At 43.0% G+C, this 22,789-nt stretch overlaps 1 protein-coding gene across 1 annotated transcript in view; it reads left to right on the top strand.

Moving 5' to 3' along the window:
- UPF1 (UPF1 RNA helicase and ATPase) overlaps positions 1 to 22,789 on the top strand; it is a 3,097,516-nt gene that overhangs the window by 1,617,691 nt on the left and 1,457,036 nt on the right. Inside the window, exon 12 of the mRNA XM_044054826.1 lies at positions 17,052 to 17,216. Coding sequence (XP_043910761.1) covers positions 17,052 to 17,216 — 165 coding nt within the window. The remainder of the gene's footprint in view (positions 1 to 17,051; positions 17,217 to 22,789) is intronic.

Genomic DNA, 22,789 nt, shown 5'->3' on the forward strand with positions numbered 1-22,789 from the left:
CTCCTTTTCAACAACAACAGAATCAAAGCCAGGTTAGTTCTGAAAGTGTTGGGAATTATGGCAGCGCCATACCTCTGCTTCCATTAGCCAGATTCCACATGCGGATCCTTCAATGGATGCTCTTTACTCAATGGTCATACCAGCAACTTCCAATGTCTCACACCATTATGATCACGCAAGCGTGCAAAAATCATCTCATGTGGTGGATGTCTTCCCCTCAGCTCTTGTTGGGAAGACCCTTTGTTCCACCTCCTCCGGTTGCTACTCTGACAACGGATGCCTCCCTGATCGGGTGGGGGCATTATCAGGGCAGGACGGTCCAGGGCACATGGCAACCAAACGAATGCCACTTGCACATAAATGTTCTGGAGATGAGAGCAGTGCTTTTAGCGTTGCAAGCCCTTCAAGACTCTCTTCCCTTGGGAACGATTGCAATCCAAACAGACAATATGTCTGTAGTGTGGTACATCAACAAACAAGGCGGAACCAGGTCATACCCCCTGTGTCGAGAAGCACTCAGACTGTGGCAATGGGCGATTTCTTCTCAGCGGTTTCTGATAGCAACGCACATCCCCGGAAAGTCCAATCAAATTGCGGACAAGTTGAGCAGAGCTATACTCATGCCTCACGAGTGGTCTCTGAAAGACTCTGTAGTGAGAGAAATTTTTCTCAAGTGGGGTCAGCCTTGCTGCGATCTTTTTGCTACTCCCCAAAACAGCAAGTGCAGAGAATATTTCACTCTATTCCCTTTACCAGTCCAACCCAGCAGAGACGCTCTAGTCCAAGTTTGGCCCCGGGGACTTCTGTATGCATTTCCTCCCTTCCCACTAATCTCTCAAGTGATACAGAAAGCTATCGCTCAGAAGGCCTCATTGATCCTCATTGCTCCTTACTGGCCTCGACAAGTGTGGTTCCCTTTTCTACATCGTTTTCTTTTGGAGCGACCGTGGAATCTGGACCTAGTTCCAGATCTTTTGATCCATCAGTCGGGTCAGTTTCATCGCTCCCTCCCCTCTCTGAACCTCACTGCTTGGTTCCTCCAGTTCCAACCTTAGCCAGGCTTCCTCAATTATCTCACTCTGTTAGAGATATTTTGATAGCTTCCCATAAATCTTCCACTCGGAAGATTTATTTGAGTAAGTGGAAACGCTTCACATATTGGGCTCAAGGAAAGGACATAGATCCTTTCACTGCTTCCATCCAATTAGTCCTTGATTTTCTAGCTGAACTCTTCCATGCAGGTTCATCTCCTCTACACTTAAAGTTCAATTGGCAGCTATTTCTAACTTTCATGTGGGTATTTCTGAATCTGCTTTAATGTCCCACAAGCTTTGCAAAGCCTTTTTGAAAGGAGTTTTTCTTCTCAGACCTCCTATAAGAAATCCTCCTTCTCCTTGGGACCTAAATTTAGTTCTTGCTTCTTTGATTCTCCCCTTTCGAACCTGCAGTCTCCTGTTCTTTAAAATTATTATCATGGAAGACTCTTTTTCTGGTAGCTATTACATCAGCTAGAAGAGTTTCAGAGCTTCAAGCACTCAGCTGTCGCCCTCCTTATCTTTTGTTTCATAAGGACAGAGTATCTTTACGAACTAACCCGTCCTTTTTGCCTAAGGTGGTCTCGACGTCAAATCTAAATCAAAGCATTGATCTACCTGTCTTTTTCCAGAATACTCCAATAGGTCTGAACAAAAATTACACTGCCTGGATGTTCACCGTCAATTGAGGTACTACTTGGATAGAACAAAACAGTTCAGAAAATCTGATCAGCTGTTTGTCTCCTATGCGGAAAGCAGAAAGGGACTTTCAGTTTCAAAGGTATCATTATCCAGATGGCTAACATCTTTGATTTCCCTTGTATATGAAATTAGACATCAAAAGCTGCCTGATAAACCTAAGGCCCATTCCACCAGAGCTTTGGCTACTTCTTTAGCCTTCCAAGACAGACTGCCTATTGACACCATTTGTGCAGCGGCTACTTGGGCTACTCCTCACACTTTCATTTCTCATTATAAGTTGGATTTAGCTTCTAGGCATAGAGCTAACTTTGGTTCCACTGTTCTCAGGAGTCTGTTCCGTTAGGCCACCGGGACAAGGTGCTAGGGACGCGTCCCATCCAGCAAGAATGAAGGCGAGATAGACAACTTAACATATAGAAGTTATGTTCTTACCATAACGTTCCATGTTAGTTGTCTTCTTCTCGCCTTCTTGCCCCACCCTCCTTCCCCTGGCCTGGACAGACCTAGAGGAGTTGTGATTGTGACCTCTCTTTCTACCACCTCTTTCTTAGACATATGCTATTATGCATATTTCCTGGTTCAGGATGTAGGTCACCCTTCTTTCTTCCTGTTGTTAGAGGTGGACTCTGTTTACAGTTATACTGTTACTATTATAAGCTGGGGTTAGCTTACAAACGAGATCTGAGGTAACTCTCGCCTAGCATTGTGGGATATAAGGGGAGCCTCGAGCCGGTGGAACCAACTCTCGAGCTTTAGAGTGGCCGAGTCGGAGCCGAGGTCGGCTCCGAACCCATCCAGCAAGAAGAAGGCGAGAAGAAGACAACTAACATGGAACGTTATGGTAAGAACATAACTTCTATTTCTTTCTGGTGCCAAAAAAGACAGGGGACTTGAGGTCCATCCTCGACCTCTCTTTCCTAAACCTGGTGGTACCCAAACAAAAGTTCCGAATGGTCACGTTGCAATCCGTCCTCCTCTTGATGTCCTTCAAGAATGCAACTGCAGTCATAACATGTGGGTTGTCCTGCCTCAGGCAGCCCTCGGTCGGCCGGATTCCAAAGTCTGGGTCCGACGTTGGCTGGTATCGCATTTCCAGCGGCTGGAGTACATAAGCATCAGCCGACGCCATTTTCTTCAGTCTTTCTTGCCGCGCGGTGCCCGAAGCAGAAGCAGTTCGCAAGTGCCGGTCGGTCAGCTCCTGTATTCTACGATACTGAAGTCATCAAAAAAGCTAAGTACCCCGTTGGGGACCTTTTCTTGCCTCAGCCGATGTCAGAAATTACTGAAAAAGGATTTCCACTCTTACTGCCTCCCTTGCCTGGGCCCAGCCCACGACGTCTCGGCGTGTGTAGCCTGTGCTCGCTTCAACAAGCGCATTCTCAGGCGCCGGGCGGAGTTCGCTGAAGATTTTTTCGGCGATAATTTTGCGTACACCATGCCGTCGGATCTTCCGACATCGCAAACTCCCAAAAAGTGAAAGGACCGGGACCGACACCCTCGGCCCACGTCTACCACCGACTCCACGCCAAAACCTAGCGTGAGTGCTCCGGTTCCCGCTGAGACGGTCTCTCCACCGCTCCGAACCGAAGACACCGCATTACCGACGACTCCGATTTCAGACATTACTCCGACGCCAGTTATAGATTTTCCTCCGGATACCGAAACCGAGGAAATGCCCAAGACCATTGCTGTAGACAGTCACTCCTGCACGTGGAGCTGCCAGGCCCCCTATGGCCATGTCTATTAAGGCCTACACTAGGGCTAAGGCAGCCAGCAAAACTAAGCATATTACTTCTAAATCCTTACCTCAGCCGACTCCGGAGACACAAATTATGTCCATGGCTGCTGATTTAATTTCCATGATTAGAGGTTCACAGACCCATCTTGAGAGAGCTTCCCAGCCTCCTCCTGATAAAAGGCCCCGGGTTGAACCCTCTGACCCTACTCCTTCAGATGAAGATTCTGAGGGCTCTGTCCACTCTGATAGCCAGGAAGAGCTCTTCCAGACCTATGAGGACTCGGATGCAGAAGATTCCATCCCTTCGGCCTCCCCTTCTGAGGATATTTCTTTTGGGGAAGTTCTGCACACCATGAGGGAACATTTCAAGTGGCAAGGTCAGGAATATTCTGATTCTAGGAAACACCTTAGGACTTACCTTAAGAAGCCTCAGCACAGGCCCTTAGCTATTCCTCCTGTACTTGATGTTCTGGATGATTTGTATTCTGACTCTAGTGCTACCCCTGATTCTCTTCCTCCTGCTCCAGCCAAGCCAGACAGGTATTACAGGGTCCCAGAAACTCATTCCCATTTATTCAGGGCCCATACTGCTGATTTGGAAACTATTTCACAGGGGCCTAAAGGAGTTTCAGCCTCCACCTCAAAATCCTTTGCCCTCCAACAGGGAAGCTAGGTCATTAGAGAGATGGGGCAAAAAGGTTTACACATCCACTACCTTATCTGTGAGAGCTTTAAATTGCCTTTTTCATATGTTACAATATCAGGATTATCTCTTAGAAGATTTACAAAAAACATTAGCTTCTCCTGATCCTTTAGACAGGAAGACTTTGCAGGAAGCTGTACATAACACTCAGCAAGTAAGCAATCACTTCCTGCAGTGTGGATATGATGCACTGGAAGCTTCATGTAGGGCAGCTATGACAGGGGCAGTGATTCGTAGACATGCTTGGTTAAAAGATTAACCTCTACCAGATCATGTAAAAGCAAAACTTCTGGATGCACCTTTGGAAAAGAACAAGCTTTTTGGTGCAAATGCTAAGGATGTGTTAAAGACCATCGAAGAAAAAGCAAAATCAGTTCAGACTGTGAAAGATTTCCTCCAGGTTCAACCCCCCAGATTCAGTAGGAATTGGCCTTCAAAAAACTGGTCCTTTCCTAATCCAGAAAAGTTTCAAAGGGGTAAGAACAGACGTGGCCGAGGAAGAGGCCAATGCAGAGGCCCTTACAGGGGACGACAATGGCAGCCAGGAAACCAAAGAAGTGACGCAGGGGTTTCACCTGCCCCACAATCACAAACTCAATGACTTTCCTCTACTACCACCTACCAGGGAACAACTAGAAGCTCCCTTGGGCGGGAAATTATCTCTGTTTGCAGAAAACTGGCACAGACTGACAAAGGACAAATGGATTTTGGACATTATAGACCGAGGGTACAGGTTTCATTTTCATACCTTACCAAGAAAACAAGGCATGCATAACCTACCACAAAATCAGAGGGCAGAGGCTATCAAGCAAATCACTCTGCTGACTTGAATGAAAGCAATAGAAAGAGTTCCACAACAAGAACAAGACCAGGGGTTTTACTCAAGACTGTTCCTTGTTCCAAGAAAAGAATCTCAATGGAGACCAATACTGGACTTGTCCGCATTAAACACCTTTCTCATAGTACCAAAGTTCAAAATGCTGACTCTACAGCAACTCCTTCCCATGCTGGGCAAGGAGTCGTGGCTGATTACTCTGGACCTCAAGGAGGCATACCTGCATGTCCCTATCAGACACAGCTGCAGAAGATACCTCAGATTTCTTGCAGGGCCAGAGCATTATCAATTCTCAGCATTGCCATTTGGCTTATCTACTGCGCCCAGAGTATTTACAAAATGCCTGGCTTCAATAATTGCTCATTGCAGGCTCCAGGGTATACAAATTTACCCGTACCTGGACGACTGCCTCATACAAGCGGACGACAAATTGATGTTGGCAAAAAACCTGGATTGTGTCATACGATTACTTCAAGCTCTGGGATACACAGTCAACTTCCAAAAGTCAAGCCTGCAGCCATCCCAGCAAATAATCTTCTTAGGAGCCAAACTAGACACAGCCTCTCAGATGGCTTACCTGACAGAAGACAAGCAAGAGAAGTTAACTCATTACTTCAAAGGTTTAGCAAAACTCACCCAGATGACTGCAAGGAGATTCCTACAGGCCCTGGGTTACATGGCATCCTGCATTCTACTGGTTCCATTAGCAAAACTACACATGAGAAAGCTTCAATGGTACCTAAAAAGCATTTGGTCTCAACACAGCAACAACTTGGAGACAATCATACCACTAATTCCATGCCTACAAAAGGAATTCCTATGGTGGGCCTCGGTGAGCCAGGAAAACACAGGTATGTCATTCAAAAAACCACAGATAACACAGACCATGACTACAGACGCCTCAGACCTTGGATGGGGGGGGTGCACATGGAAGGCAGGTGTATACAAGGACAATGGTCTCCAAAGGAAACACATCTGCATATAAACCAAAAGGAAATGCTGGCAGTAATGCATGCCATCGAGGCCTTTCAACACCAACTCCAGCAAGGCCATTTAATGATACGGACAGACAACACCACTGTGATGTGGTACATAAACAAGCAGGGGGGCACCCACTCTTACCCCCTTTGCAGACTGACAATGCAGCCTTGGGAGAAATCACGGAGCCTAAACATCCAGTTACAATCCCAGTTTGTTCCAGGAAAAGACAATGTGTTGGCGGACAGCCTAAGCAGGAATTTCACAGATCCACACGAGTGGAGGTTACATCCGAAGGCCTTCAGACAACTCACTTCGACATGGGGCAAGCCAGAAGTGGACCTATTTGCCTCTCACCTCAACCATCTTCTACCAAAATTTTGCACAAGGACATACCATCCAAAAGCTTGGAAAATAGATGCCCTCTCATTCAACTGGAACTCCCTAGCAATCTATGCATTCCCACCTCTGCCACTGATGACCTCAGTATTACTAAAGATCAAAGCAGAGAAGCCCAACGGAATCATAATAGCTTCGGATTGGCCAAGACAACACTGGTACCCACTACTACGGAGCATATGTCACACCAGGAGGTGGGCCCTTCCCCAGTGGCCCCTACTTTTGACTCAACACATTTCGAAACACTGCATTAAAATCTTCAGACACTGCAGCTAACAGCCTGGGAGATCCCATAAATAACTTCAACTTATCTCTCTCCAAGGAAGTTCAGCGGATACTAACAGAGGCTCGAAGACCATCCACCAGAAAGGTTTACTTAGCAAAGTGGAAAAGATTCAGCAATTGGAATACCAGCAAGGGGCATGATGCATCATTGTTGAACATCCCACTCATCTTGGAATATTTGGCAGATATGTTAAAGAACGGCCTCTCATATTCTTCCATAAAGATACATGCATCTGCTATTTCAGCTAGATACAGCACTGATCCTCCTGTTTTTTCTCACCCCCTTACTAAGACCATTCCTCAGGGGAATCAAGAACATTAAGCCACCAAGAAAGGCCCCAGTGCCAGCCTGGGACCTCAGTTTTGTCTTAGAAAAACTGACTCTACCTCCATTTGAGCCAGCAGCTTCAGTTGACTTGAAATTTCTCTCATGGAAGACAGCTTTCCTGTTGGCAATTACCTCAGCAAGAAGGGTTTCGGAGCTACAGGCCCTAATGGCAATACCACCCTTTATTATTTTTCATAGAGACAGGGTTTCATTAAGGACCAACCCTACTTTTATGCCAAAGGTGGTATCTAGGGTTTCTTTAAATCAAGCCATTCATCTGCCTGCTTTCTTCCCCAATCCTGAGAATAAGGGGGAAAGACTGTTGCATACCTTGGACATTGACAGACAACTTCGGTACTACCTGGACAGAACCAAGGCCAGTAGGAAGTCTGAACAACTTTTTGTAGCTTACGCCCCTGCAGTCCAAGGAAAAGCAATTTCAAAACAGACTATTTCTAAATGGATTGGACATTGCATCAGATTCTGTTATTCCTTTCATGGAAAGACTGTTCCAGCCAATGTCAGACCACATTCCACCAGAGCTACAGCCACCTCTACAGCATTCTTAAGAGGGGTGCCTACCAAGGACATTCTAGAAGCTGCTACATGGAGCTCCGTGCATACATTCTCCAAACACTACAATCTCCCTCTATACTCCAGATCCAGAGCAGGCTTTGCTTCGGCAGTCCTGCAGGGTTTGATTGCCACACCATCTCTTTCCTAGAGCATTCCTCCTCCCCCAGCTAAGCTATGGTATTCTACCCACATGTTATGACTGCAGTTGCATTCTTGAAGGACATAGTACAGTTTTGTACCTACCATAAATGTAGATGTCTGATAGACATGCAACTGCAGTCAGATTTTCCCTCCCTCCTTACCCCTCTATGCCTAGGGTCCACTCCTATCCCTGTTACTCTTAGCTGGGGATATCTGTTATGGTGTATTTGTTTTATTGCTCATTTATTTGTTTGGAATCCTGTTTTTGTCTTCCAATTGATTACAGCCTTCCTTGGAGGGCACCTGGCATCTGGGGCAAGAAACACTAAAGAAAATGGCGTCGGCTGATGCTTATGTACTCTAGCCGCTCTGACGTCGGAGAGAAATGCGACATCAGCTGACGTCAGACCCAGACTTTGGAATCCGGCTGACCGAGGGCTGCCTGAGGCAGGACAACCCACATGTTATGACTGCAGTTGCATGTCTATCGGACATCTACATTTATGGTAGGTACAAAACTGTACTTTGCGGGAGGACGACTGGATGTGCTCTATAGACCTCAAGGATGCGTACTATCACGTTCTAGTGGACAGGTGTTCCAGGAGGTTCCTCCGCTTCCGTCTGGGAGCCAGTCACTTTCAATTCAGGATCCTCCCCTTCGGTCTCACCTCAGCCCCCAGGGTGTTCACCAAGGTCCTAGCGGTAGTAGCGGCCCACCTGAGACTCCAGGGAATTCAGGTCTTTCCATACCTGGACGACTGGCTCCTCACAGCCCCAACAAGGCATCTACTTTGCTCAGGCAGGGACTATTTTCTCGGTCTGGCTCCTCTATTAGGATTAACCATCAACATGACCAAATCCTCTCTCACCCCTACACAGATACTAGATTTTATAGGGGCAAGACTGGATTCCAGACAGATGCTTGAATTCCTGACTCCGGATCGACTTCGGAACCTGATGTTACACGTGCAGGCCATTCTTCATCTGCAAACTCCTTCGGCGGAATTGATTGAGGGCCCTAGGATCTATGGCGGCTGCAATCCCTCTGCTACCATTGGCCCGGCTGAACATGAGGATTCAACAGTGGACCCTCCAGGTACAATGGTCCCTGTCGTGCAACCCTCTGTCTCACCCCGTTTCCTTAAGCAAGGTTTGCAGAAAATCGCTCCTGTGCTGGCTCCAGTCTCCCAACCTCCACACGAGCCGTCCCTTCTCACTACCTCCACCAGTCAACACGGTGACCAAGGGCGCTTCTCGCCTGGGGTGGGGGTGGGGGGCATTTTTCAGGCAGAACAGTCCAAGGCACTTGGAACGATGTAGAGACCTCTTTGCATTTCAACGTCCTAGAGATGAGAGCGGTGCTTTTGACGTTGCAAGCACTACACAACCCTCTTCCGGTAGGGACAATTGCGGTACAGACAAACAGCATGTCGGTGGTCTGGTACATCAACAAACAAAGGGGAACCAGGTCTTACCCCCTTTGCCGCGAGGCCATGAGAGTGTGGGAATGGGCGATTTCCACCAACTGCTTTCTCATAGCAACGCACATTCCGGGAAGGTCCAACATTTTAGTGGACAGGCTCAGTCATACTATCCTGACTCCCTACGAGTGGTCTCTCAACCACCGAGTGGCAGAGCAAGTATTTGCCCGATGGGGGCGACCTTGTTGCGATCTTTTTGCCTCTCCTTCAAACACGAAATGCAACGATTACTTTGCTCTGATCCCCCCTCCAGGGAAGTCCCCGAGAGACTCTCTAGTTCATGCTTGGCCTCCCGGTCTGCTTTATGCTTACCCTCCTCTATCCCTGATGTTGAAATTGTTACAGAAAGCCAGGCAGCTGGGAAGCAGAATGATCCTCATTGCCCCATTCTGGCCTCGTCAGACGTGGTTCCCTTACCTATGGTCTCTCCTAGTGTATCCACCATGGATTCTGGATCCCATTCCGGATCTCATCTCACATCCTCTCGGTCTTCCAACTCCAAACCTGGTCAACCTCAAGCTGACGGTGTGGTTGCTCCAGTTCCACTCCTCATAAGGACTCCCGGGATCTCATCACCGGTTAAAGCCATTCTTGTAGCAGCTCATAAGCCTTCCACCAGGAAGGTTTATCGGAGTAAGTGGAAACACTTCACCATTTGGGCAAAACACCGTCGTTTAGACCCGTTCACAGCCCTGATATCATCGATTCTAGAATTTCTAACCTCTCTCTTTCACCAGGGGGCTAGTTCTTCCACAGTCAAGGTACAGCTGGCAGCAATCTCATACTATCATGTGGGGCAAGAGTCTGGTCCTATTATCACTTCCAAACTGTGTAAGACCTTCCTCAAGGGTACCTTCCTCCTTAGACCGTTAGTTAAAGAGGTGGTACCTCCATGGGATTTATCCTTAGTCTTGCAGTCCTTGACTGGTCCCCCATTCGAACCAGCTGCCACGGTTGATCTCAAATTTCTCTCTTGGAAGACAGCCTTTTTGGTGGCCATAACTTCAGCCAAAAGGGTATCAGAATTGCAAGCCCTTTGCGTCAAACCACCGTATTTGGTTTTTCACCCGGATAGGGTTTACCTCAGAATCAACCCGTCCTTTCTACCTAAGGTATCTTCAGAAGCAAACATCAATCAATCCATCAATCTCCCAGTGTTTTTTCCCAACTTTCATAACAAAGGAGAGTACAAGCTTCATTCCTTGGACGTACACAGACAGTTACGTTTTTATATCCATGGAACTGCTGGTCATAGGCAATCCGATCAGTTTATCTCCTTTGCCAAAAGTAATTTTGGAAAATCAGTTTCGAAGGTTTCTCTCTCTAGATGGATCTCTAGTTGTATTCTGTTAGCATATCAGAGTTCGGGAAGGCCTGCACCTCAAGGAGTCCGTGCTCGTTCTACTAGGGCCGTTGCCACTTCTGCAGCCTTTCAGGCTAGGGTTCCACTGGATGACATTTGTTCCGCAGCCACTTGGGCTTCATCTCACACCTTTATCAGCCATTATAAAATAGATGTTGTTTCCCGAGGTTGAGCGTCCTTTGGCTCTGCAGTGCTCCGGAATATCCTTCCATGAAGGCCACCCAAGACTTAGGTAGCTGGGGACTCTGTCCCACAGGTTGCTGACAAATGAAGTTCCTACTTCAGATTAAGAAGTTATGTACTCACCATAACGTTCCATCTGAGTAGGTATCTTCATTTGTCTGCTACCATCACCCCCTCCTTCCCCCTGACCGATTGGATCGCTCTTGTGTTATTAGCATATGTTCCCATTGGGACACCTGTTATCTGTTGTGCTATGGGGCAAACTTGATCTGAGGTCAGTTAGGGCAGGCAGGGGATTATGGGTAAGGGGGAGGAGCTAGGAGCTCGGATCTATGCTATGTTAGAAGTTGCCGGCTCGGATCCGAGATCGGATCCGTATCCCACAGGTTGCAGACAAATGAAGATACCTACTCAGATGGAACGTTATGGTGAGTACATAACTTCTTATTACTCTCATTCCCTGCCTGTAATTGGAGTTGGGTGGGCAAAGGCCTGTCACCAGAACAAGGGACAGCCATGCACTCTACCCCCAGCCACACAGACATTAACGGATGCATTGGATTATGCCTGGGGAGCCCACATGGCAGGAAAATGTATTCAAGGCACATGGGTCGCAAACCAAATGCATCTACATATCAATCGGAAAGAGATGCTAGCTGTTCAAAATGCCCTGACAGCCTTCAAGGACCTACTTCACCCGGGACAGCTACTGATAGACGGACAACACCACAGTCATGTGGTATATAAACAAGCAGGGTGGCACTCATTCTTACCCCCTTTGCCGACTAGCCATGACTTTGTGGGACACAGCATTGACTTACCAAGTGCATCTGCAGGCACAATTCCTGCCAGGAAAGATAAATACTCTGGCAGACTAACTAAGCAGAAACCTCATGGATCCCCACGAGTAGAAATTGGATCCACTAGTCTTCAGCATGGTGATAAGGAAATGGAGATGCCCGGACATAGATCTATTTACTTCCTCACAACTGCCAACTAAAGAGATTCTGCACAAGGACTTACCACAGACAAGCATGGAAAGTGGATGCCCTATCTTTCAGCTGGAAAAAACTTAACAGTATATGCCTTTCCTCCTTTACCTCTCCTCCCCAAGGTACTCCTAAAGGTGAGACAGGAGAAGCCAAAAATGATACTGATTGCCCCAGACTGGCCATGCCAGTACTGGTACCCAATCCTAAGGAACTTGTCTCAATGCCCAGCCTGGACCTTACCTCAAGTGCCTCATCTACTGTCCCAGCAGAACAATTAAATCCTGCACTGCCAACTCAAGACCTTAAATCTGGCAGCATGGCAGGTAATGTAGTCATACAAAACACACCTCTCTCTAAAGCAGTGATGGATGTCATTTTGGAGGCCAGGAGGCCTAGTACTAGAAAATCCTATGCTGGTAAATGGAAGAGATTCTGTGCTTGGAACCAGGCACAAGGAATTGGCACAACTGTACAAAACATTCATCAGATTTTGCAATACTTGACTGAGATGCTGGACAAAGGCCTATGATTTTCATCTATAAAAATTCATGCCTCTGCCATTTCGGCTCATTACAATACAGAACCCCCAATCTTTTCTCATCCTTTATTAAGGCAGTACCTCAGAGGGGCCAAAAATTTAAGGCCTCCAAGGAGATCACCACTACCTGCATGGGACCTCATTTATGTTTTGGTGAAACCCACCCTGCCTCCTTTTGAGCCAGCCGCTACAGCTGATATAAAGTTTTTGTCCTGGAAAATAGCTCTGCTCGTAGCAATAACTTCTGCAAGATGAGTCTCAGAGCTGCAGGCGCACTCATGGCTGTGGAACCTTTTATCATTTTTTATCCAGACAGGGTTTCTCTGAGGACAAACCCAACATTTATGCCTAAGGTAGTGTCCATTGTGGCCCTTAACCAAACTGTTCATCTGTCTACCTTTTATCCAGACCCACAGAATAAGGGGGAGAGAATTCTGCATTCTTAGGACATACACAGACAGCTACGCTTCTATTTGAACAGAACCAAAGCTTTCAGAAAGAAAGAGCAATTACTAGTGGCATATGCTGCAGCATCGCAAGGAAAGGCTATCTCAAAGCAGACTGTTTCAAAGTGGATAGGCCACTGCATTCGTTTCTGATATTCACAACATGGCAAGCCAGTACCTAAGGGCATTAGGCCACATTCAACCAGAGCAGCAGCCACTTCAGCAGCCTTCCTCAGGGGAGTACCAACCAACGACATTTTAGAGGCTGCTACTTGGAGTTCAGTGCACACCTTCACAAAGCACCATCACTTACCACTCTACTCTAAATCCAGGGCAGGCTTTGCCACTGCAGTTCTGCAGGGCCTATTAGCCGCTCCTAATGCTATTTAGCTCCAGCCGCCCAGCCTTAGCTTTGGATTCAACCCAATTGTAATGACTGCATCAGTGAAACATGAAGAACATAGTACAGTTGTGTACACTTACCATAAATGTAGATGTTCGAGTGTGTTCACTGTTGCAGTCCAGGTTACCCACCTGCCATCCCCCACTTCTTTGCTGGAACTTGTCTGTACTTCTCTGTTCTATACAACCTACGTGGTGTATTTGCTTGTAGATGAAGGCAAAATATATATTTTGGTGCATGCATGTTTTATTGACATATTTTTAGCCTACCCTTTTGGGGGCACCTAACAGCTGGGGCAAGAAAAACTGAAGAAAATGGTGTCTGCTGCATCTTTTATACCCCTGGCGCACTGACGTCAGGGAAGAGGCGATAGCAGCCGACACCAGACCTAGACTTTGGAATTCAGGCTGACTGAGGGTAGCCTGCTAGCAGGATAACTCAATTGTAATGACTGCAACAGTGAATACACTCAACATCTACATTTATAGTAAGTGTACACAACTGTACTTTCAAAACGTTCAGTGAACTGAATGTCGGCGTAGTGATGTTTATGTGAAATTTCGCTCATTTTGTCTCAATCATACATAAGTTGATCTACTGACATTTCGGTAATGTCATGTAGACCCCCGTGTATGTATATGTATGTATTTATGCGTGTGTGTAATATATGCACACATATATATATAATAGAGATACACATATAGATATAATAGAGATACACATATAGATACACATGTGTGTATGTGTCCATTTTGTAATCCCAGAGTACTGAAATCCTGAATTTCAGTATTTTTCATAGCCAGTAACACTAAATTCCAAAAACCCATAAAAGAGCAAAATTCAAAAATCCCGAAGCTCTGAGATGTTGAATTAGCGCTTCTGCTGGTGCGGTATGTGAATGGATGGGTGGAATTTTAGGTAAGTATGTATGTGTAAGTGTGTTAGTTTGGAGCTTTAGTGTGTAAGTGTGTGTTATGCCTGTGATGTGTGTGTTGCGATTGTGATGTGGGTGTGAGTTTCCTTTGTGTCTGTGTGATCAAGGAGTTAAAATATTTAAGTAGGGGGGTTGTGCAGGGTGGCTTGCCCCCCTGCTTATCTGTAGTATAGGATTATATATTCGATTGTGGGGGGAGGTTGTGTGTGTTTGTGTGTGCTGCATGTGTAGCGTATGTTTGGAATTTAAAATTTTGCCATTATAGTGTTTTGGGAATTTGTAGTGTAATATTTTCGGCATTTCAGTATTTCGGGTTTACATAGTGAACCCATATATATATATATATATATATATATATATATATATATGTGTGTGTGTGTGTACACATGCATATTAACATGTGTGTATGTGTATATATATATATGTATTTATATATATTTATAGTATATATATATATATATATATATATATATATATATATATATATGTATAGATATATACATGTATGGGTGTCCAAAATGATTTCACATAAGATTAGCAGAAACATTTAGCAGTTAAAGTAGTTATACTTTTGATTCTGTAGGTATTGACTTTGAATGGAAAATTGCACGCCGTAAGGAAGCGGTTTGTAAAATAGGTAATCCATACTGGTTAGATAAATGTGATAGTTTAGCAGAGCTATGTTCAGGTGATATTTCCTTGATTTAGTATTTCACAAAAGAGATGGGCATGACCATATCTACATTGTAGTGCAAGTACAGTGTAATTACTTAATGCTAGCATATTTAAAGACACTAGCGTTGTAGTCTAGGTGCAGAGGCATAAGGTAATTGGAGAGAGAAAATAAGTGAAAAAATTGTTAGCACTGATCTTTCTTAACATTACTTCCCCCTTCCTCAAGGGCCCATTTCCTTTGGTATTGAGTGTATTGAGCTTTCGCCTCTGCCCCTAATTAAGATGCTTTCATTTTTCCTGCTACTTGGGTGTTTATAAGCTGGAGGCAAGTAGTGTCCCTGCTGTTGTAGCATTTCCTTGAATACAGCACAAGTGCTGCACAGCAGCACAGTGCATTAAATCCTACTGTTGGCAGTTGTGTGATGTTGACCCTAAAATTGTTACCAGCTGTTGGCCAAAATATGCAGAGAAAAAAAATATTCAGTCTAAATCACTGTCCCGCTAAGGAACTTTCTCCATGTGGCTTCTTTCCTTAGCCCCTCAAAAATCTTAATGTTGTGGATATTATACCGTCAGAGATGATGCCTGTAAATCCATGCCCTGTGGTGCATGCTTGCGTGTATGTATTTGTGTATATATGTTCCATCATCTTTGATGAATTAGACTGCAAAAGCATTGTGCGCAGAACTGCACTGACCCAAATACAGAAATTGGTACTAGTGTTAACGTCCAGAGTCCTAAATTGTTCACGGATGCACTTTTTTTCTTCAAAGAATGAGTAATTACCAGAGTTAAGCTGAATTCAACTTCACGCAAGGTCTTGTAGACTACTGATTCTTTTTAGTTCCGTTGGTGCCTGTATTTTATGCCCCCCCCAGCTGTAGTGTTGGACACACTGTTACAGAAGGCATGATCCTGTATCCCAGCATTGGAAAAAGTTGTGTATGCTTTTTCAACTTTAATAAATGCCATCACATGTGGACAGCTTTCTAGTACGCAGAGCATAGTCTTCCACTTAGAGTTGTCCAGTGCTGTGGATGATTAGCTAAACTTGCTAACGTGGCTTCTCCATTTAAAGAAGTTTTTCAAGCCAAGAATGTCTGCTAGAAATGTCTGGTCACATAAGTTTCTTTGTAGTTGGTAGAGAGCATATTGGCTCATTTTCACTTCCATGTCAATTTGTTCTTAAGCCCCCCTCAGAAAAAAATTCTTTATCTGCTCACTTTTTGTATCCGCTAAAGCTTTTGTTTCTGGTGTTTGCTGGGATTTTCAGATTTGTAGGTCTTTTTTGTCTTGTTAGGCTTGTTTGCATTCATGAATATTTTTTTTGCATGATTGGTAATGCTTTTTTGCTTAAAATGGTATCAAAGGAAATTGAACCTTTTTTTTGAGTAAGGAAAGAAAGTCTTTTGCATTATATAGATGTTTTGTTAGTATGTTATTTTTGGCTTGATACACCTGCCTGTTTCAGAAAAATAGGTCATTTTGTTTAATTGTGTTGCAGCTTAGCAAGCCTGTTGACACAGATCCTTTCCATATGGCTGGGTAATTACATTTCTCATTACCAGTAATTAATAACAGAACCATTTAAGTAGTGGCAAAGTCCTCATTCCATCATGGCAACAGTTATTTCGCTAACTTTTTTTGGGATTTTTGATTAAGATGACTGCATATTCTTAATTTATTACAAGATAGTCTGTTACTAAGTGGAATAGGTTAATATTATTCCACCTCCTAGTTAGGTATGGAAGCACGTTTTACCCACATCTTAACTCTACACTGAATATTTCCTGCTGGAATATTGTAGCTTAACAGTAGAATTTCTTTTCCCTCTGACTTTTGTTTTATGATTTTGTAACTTTGTGGTTTTAATGTACATGATATTTACATACGTCTTCCTCTTTAACATGCCTCACATTTGAGAAAACGCTTGTCAAAGGCCTAACTTTTCTGAAAAGATACATTTCTTGTTTGAATTCATGGACCTCAAGGCAGCATCTACTTTAACTGCAAGACTGAGAACCCGAGTCCTGGTGCTGCAGTTAACTTCAGTTTAAGTTATGAGGGGAGCTGTAGAAGTATGTTGTCTTATTAACATGAGATGATTTGCTGAAGAGGTTTTTAAGGTGACTGTTCAGTTTTAATTGCGAGTCTTCTGAGTTCCTGGCATTTTCAGTTTTTCTCGTTTTAAGTTGACTGAGTTTTAAACTTCTGAAAGATGCAGTCTGGCAATTGATTATCTTAAAATGCTGTTTCAGAAGTGTATTGCTGTCACTAGTTTCATTCAGGTAGTTAAATTGTAATTTTTTTTTCATAGGCCAGTGCTTGTATGTGCTCCAAGCAACATTGCTGTTGATCAGCTGACTGAGAAAATCCACCAGACTGGGCTGAAAGTTGTTAGGTTGTGTGCTAAAAGTCGTGAAGCTATTGATTCTCCAGTCTCCTTCTTGGCATTGCACAACCAGATTCGTAACATGGATAGGTACGTCTGTTTAAACTGTTTTGTGTACTAGCTCTATTCTGCTTTCACCACTATTTCTTTGAATAAATGTCTTAGAGGCATCACTGTTATGGTGATATAGATCTGAGGAGTGCAGGGTACATTTGTGCCAGGGTCAGCACAGATGACTCCTCATTGGTTGATGAGGCCAGTTTTCTGCAGAGCAAAAAAATGCATTGATCTTCAAAGCAATGTTGTATTGCTCTTTTAGGACTTATGCTAATACATGTATTGGAGGATTTAACTCATTGAGCCGAAAGCAACTTTGAAAACTGAACTGACTTTCAGGAATATGTGCCAGATTTCTCATGAATTTTTAGGAAAGAAACTTATAAGATCCGTTTACAGCAGAGCACTCTTGCCATTTGTATAAAAAGTTGTCTTCTGCTTTTGTTTGTCAAATGTTGCCACCCTGATGACATCTTACTGCTGCTGTAGTGTCTTTTGACTTGTGTCCCATTTCAAAAGTGTTAATACTTTAATGCCTTCCTTTCTTATCTCTGCTTAAAAAAAGTTTTCTTTATTTTCCACTCATGACTAGCCATTTTAGCCTCTTTTTTTTCCTTTGAGGAAACAGTTAATGTGATATTTTTCAGAGAGATATAGAATGTGATTTCTTTGTGAAATTTCTACTTGTAAATTGATAATCCTTTCTGAATGACGTTCATTTTTTTTTGTGTGTGTGGCATGGCTGACAGTTAAAGGTTTAACAAAACCACAAAGCAGGGACTGAAGAAGCCCTTAAAACCTGTGCAGAAGTTAGAAAAGGAGGCCAGGGCATAAGAGGGTCTGAAAAAAATTAGGAAAATGTAAAAAACGAAAAGCAACAGACTGGTACTTTAGAGGTATGAAAAGCAGAGTGTAGAAAGTTACATAAAGTTAAAATGCATGCGTGTGTATAAGCACACCCTTGTGCATATGTATACACCTGTAGGTGTATGTATCTGTGTATACAATCATACTCCTTTACAAATACCTGTAGATATGCATTTTATATACAGATTAATAATCTAGTAGTGTGTGTGTGTGTCTAGACCTGACATTGTGGACCCTCTTTGGTTAGATTTATTCTACCTTCCACTCCAGTGTGGTGTATTTTCTATGAAGTTTTTGCACATTGTGGAATTGTACTCTTTTTGCCACTCTCGGAGATTAGCTCATGATCGTGATATTTGCCATGAAGTTCCAGCTTTTGATGCCTGGAAGTGCAGTAGCCTTCAGATTTTGTGCAGTCACCTGATTATGAGCAGGAAAACTACTTTGAGTCCTCTCTTGTGTGAGAAGAGCACGATGTGAAGGCCTACAGTCTCTGCCAGCCATTCCATTTGGATGCTAACAGAGATGGGAGGGGGAAGCTTTTGATGTGCTTTGATTCCAGAAGAACAGTAACAGAAGAAATTGTACAGAGGGAAAATTGGTAGGAAGAGTCCCATGCCTTTAATGGAGCACAAAAGTAAGTGAAATGGGAGGCAGAAAATGGTCAAGTCTATCTTTGGCGGTAAGTTGTTGCTGAAGATGGACTCCTGATCCTTGAAACTCGCATCATTTTCCATTTAACTTTAGCAGATGACTGGAGGATTTGAGAGGGACTGTCCATGTAGTTGCTGTGTTGTAGGCATCAGAGGCTGAAATAATTGCCCCTGTACCAGTTGTTTGGCCAAAGCATGTCTTAACATCTTGATTCTGGCATGCTTTCTCAGTTCACCTAAGGAGAGAGCTTATTGTCGCCACTCTAGGACCGGTGACTTTTCAGTCCAGGCCTTTTTCCTCTGTTTGTCATGTCTGTGATCTAGAGTGGGTAGGATGCATTGGTTCAGTTGCCACTAGAGTTTACAGTTTGGGTTCTATATTACAGGAAACCTTTTGAATCCTGATAGCACCTGACTTTGCAGATGGGAAAGCACATTTTTCAACTTATTCAATCAGTACATTTTTAAAGTGAATTGAATACTAATGCACTAATAGAAAAGAAATCACAGTAACATTTCCATTTTTTTGTGCAGTATATGTGCTCTGTCAAAGTTTTCATTTATTCCAACTTTACACAAGTTGCTCAATTCCTGCCTGCTCCTTTAACTTCCTCAACCAGGATAGTATTATGCGAGTATTGTTTCTACAGATTTAATTTCTTTGTAATTTGTTCCTTCCCTTTCTCTTGCAATTATTTTCTCTTGCAGTATTTAGTTGCAGTTTAATTTTTGATTTCCATTTTCTGTTCGCTTTTTTGACAGCCGCTAGAATTAAGCTTGGTAAGGCTGTACTGCATCTAGGCAGTTCAGATGGTATAGTTACGACAGTTTGCTCCCACCAACATTTATGACAAAGTAACTCTGTAGGAAATGTTTTAACCCCACCCCATGATCCCAATTACTTCTGTCTCTTTTGTTGTACCTCCAGCATTTCCTGCCTACCTCAGGGAAAATTCTAGGAAGTCTGCTTGGGCATCAAGTACCTATGCAAATACTTCAGTAAGTAGGGATGGGAGTCCTGAGCTGACATAAATCAGTCGTTTTTGTTTGCCAAAGGCATTACAGCAGTGTTTTGCAGAGAGGTGGGAAAAGACTCAGAGTTGACTGGTATGCAGTGTGGGTGGCTGTGGGTTTGTGAGAAGTAGAAGTGTGTTTTTGCAAGTATGATGTGAATGTTATGTATTGCGAAATTTTATTTGTGAGCTTACTAAGTAGTATTGCTATTTATAAAAGTATCTGATTTGTAAGCTTTCTTCATGTCTGTTGGTGAGAGTATGGGAGAGATGCTACAAGTATACCACTAAGACAAACTACATAAAGTAATAGCAACAGAAAGTACAGAGTCACATCAGAGGCATGAGAGGTTATTAAGAAACAGAGGACTGTTTCATTGCTGTTTAAAGTTTGGCTTTAAATACCATAGTTCAGGTTATAACAGAATAACTTTGCAAAGGTAACCACGTGAGCTGCCAGAATGCAATTAATTTCCAGTGTTTTACTGTGCACATTTTAAGAAATTGATAGATTGGCCCAAACTCTGGATTAATGTGTGCCTTTTTTCATAGAAATAATTCCTGGGAAAAGTTATTCAGAAGTGAAGACATGAGGGAACAATTTGTCGCACACCAGCCTGTGGTGTTTCTGTTGTCATGCAGAGTTAACTAAATAGTTGAATCTAGCCAAGCTGGAAATACGAGACTCTAGCTCATTAAAGGAGGAGTGGTGGGAGGAGTAACTTGGCTAAGAAATGAAACTTGCAAAATTGGCATTTCTTTTTCCAGGTGTTCTAAGTGAATTGAAATTTAGTCTGAGAACAAATGGTAGGGCTACTTGTTCTTAGAATGTGTGCTGTCATAGTGCATTATGGGACAGCTTTAGCTTTCCAAAGTAATCAGGATATCTACCCCCAAGAAAGCAGTGAAGGATTAAAATAAAAGTTGAAAATGAGTACTTGTTTTGCTACAGGCAGCTTTGGGAGGTGCAGTAATTAATGCCAAGATAAAAAAAAAAAAAAGTTTTTTTCATCATTTGCCCGTAGTGATCCTTTAAGGGTCTGGTCTTTCGTTAGGCAGTTCTGACAGTACTGACCAGCAGTTGACAGTAGCAGTTTATCTCTTAACTGGCCTCTGAATTCCTCATAAAAACCTAGAAAGCTGCTAGAATAACATGATTTATGTTTGCTTGCATTTTTTTGAAGGATGGAATTTTTGAAACTCGTGTCATTTAGTGACGTCAGTCCTCAATTATTAATCAGAAAACCACAGATTTATGAGGAAGTGACCAAACCATATGAGGCAAAACATTCAACATTTTTTGAAAATATGGACAATTGAGAGTCATGGAAGGGTAATGTAAACGTGAGAGAGAACTGGTCTTTGACCGTGCTTGCCAAGTTCTTTATGGCTTTGAAAGCTGGGAAAACACACTTTTTGTGTAACCAGTAGTATATAAAGGAGATAAAGTTCATGCACTACAAATAATTATTTGCTCTGCAGTCATACCCCTTATTTCTGTTTTTGACATGGATGCCAAGATTCACCACTTGAGATTAAGTTGTTGGCATCCATGTTTCAAACACAGTAAACAGTTTGATTGGTGACCTGCTCATAACCCTCTATTTTAACAGCTTCTGTTGCAGATTCCACAAAATGTCTGGTTAGCCTTATCCCACTTTACCTTTCCCCTCCTAAATGATTTGTTCACAATATCTTAATACTTTTGCTAATTTCCTCCAGTAAATTCCAGACCCTTTTTGCTTATATTCTGTACCCCCTACTTGCAGAAATCTGTCTTGTTAAAATTTCTCTTCCATTTTTGTGTTGGCTTAGAATACTTTGAGTGATATTCATTCTCCTTAAATAACTGCATCCAAAATCATGCTATCTCCTTATTTATACACACACACACACACACACACACCGTTATCATCATCCCTTTCCATTTTGCTTTGTAACAGTCTGCTTGAGTTGTATACAAGTCTTAAATGTATAGCTGTAAAGTATTCCTTTAAATCAGTTAATCCTAAACCATTTTGTTCTGTGGGAATTAACCACTTATCCCACTTAACTTTTGCCTTCCTCCCCTCCTAGATTCCTTCAACTCTGTTATTAATAACAGCTTCTCTGGTTGATTTAAAAAAGCCTGACCTGTATGTAAAATGAAAAGTAGTAAAACATTTTCACTGCTTTTATCTTGCTGTCCCTAATCAAGAGATTTCATCTTCTCAGTTTAAGTTATTTTTCTATCTTCCTGTGTGTTCTTAGTTGCCTTACTAGTATCCTTTTTAATTTATATCCTAAATACTTCATCTTGTGTCCCTTTGTCCCCATAAGTGTGGATCCAGTTTCCGTTTTCCTCTGGTTTAATGCTTGAGTTATCTGATCTGACCTCAGCACTTTTTACAAGCTTGTTGATCCAAGGTTTTGATTCTTATGTTACCCCCAAAATACCTCGGATCTTGTTTGCCTCTCTTATTGGAAGGATGGATGTGGTCTGCACGGACTCCGATCCTCAATTTATGAGGTAGGTAATATCCTTTGAGTTCTGGTTTATTTCAGGGCTTTTCATTTATAGTTTCTTAAATAAAAATCACCTCTCTTAAAAGTAAATAAATTAAAAATCTCTGGTGGTTTTCTCCTGTCTTTCTAAGACCTTCAGAGCAGTTGGTTTATCCTTTTTCCTGGTTATTGTTGTCTTTAGCTGGGGTACTAGAAAATTTGTTCTTTGATTCCATTTTCTGTGTAGTACCCAACCAGACTAACAAAGCCAAAAATGATTTGTTCACCAAATGTAAGCACGTTTGTCTGTCACATAGACTTTATCAGACTAAATGAAAAATTAAATACACCCTACTTAAATAATAAAATTACACGATTGTAATGACCAATTGCAAAACATTATTGCTTAAGCTTTTTTCTTTCAAATACACTTTAAACATTTCTTTATCATTGAGCCTTTGGTTATTGGAAGCATCCAACCTTTTTTTGCCACAGATATTCTTTCCAGTCTAACCCCTGTAATGCATCAGATTTGGAACTGAAGTCCTTTCCCATAATAACAGAAAAACAAATAACTCTGTTGTGCATT

The sequence above is a fragment of the Protopterus annectens genome, chromosome 13.part0, assembly GCF_019279795.1.
Source record: "Protopterus annectens isolate FY-2018-M chromosome 13.part0, PAN1.0, whole genome shotgun sequence".
Classification (NCBI taxonomy): domain Eukaryota; kingdom Metazoa; phylum Chordata; order Ceratodontiformes; family Protopteridae; genus Protopterus; species Protopterus annectens.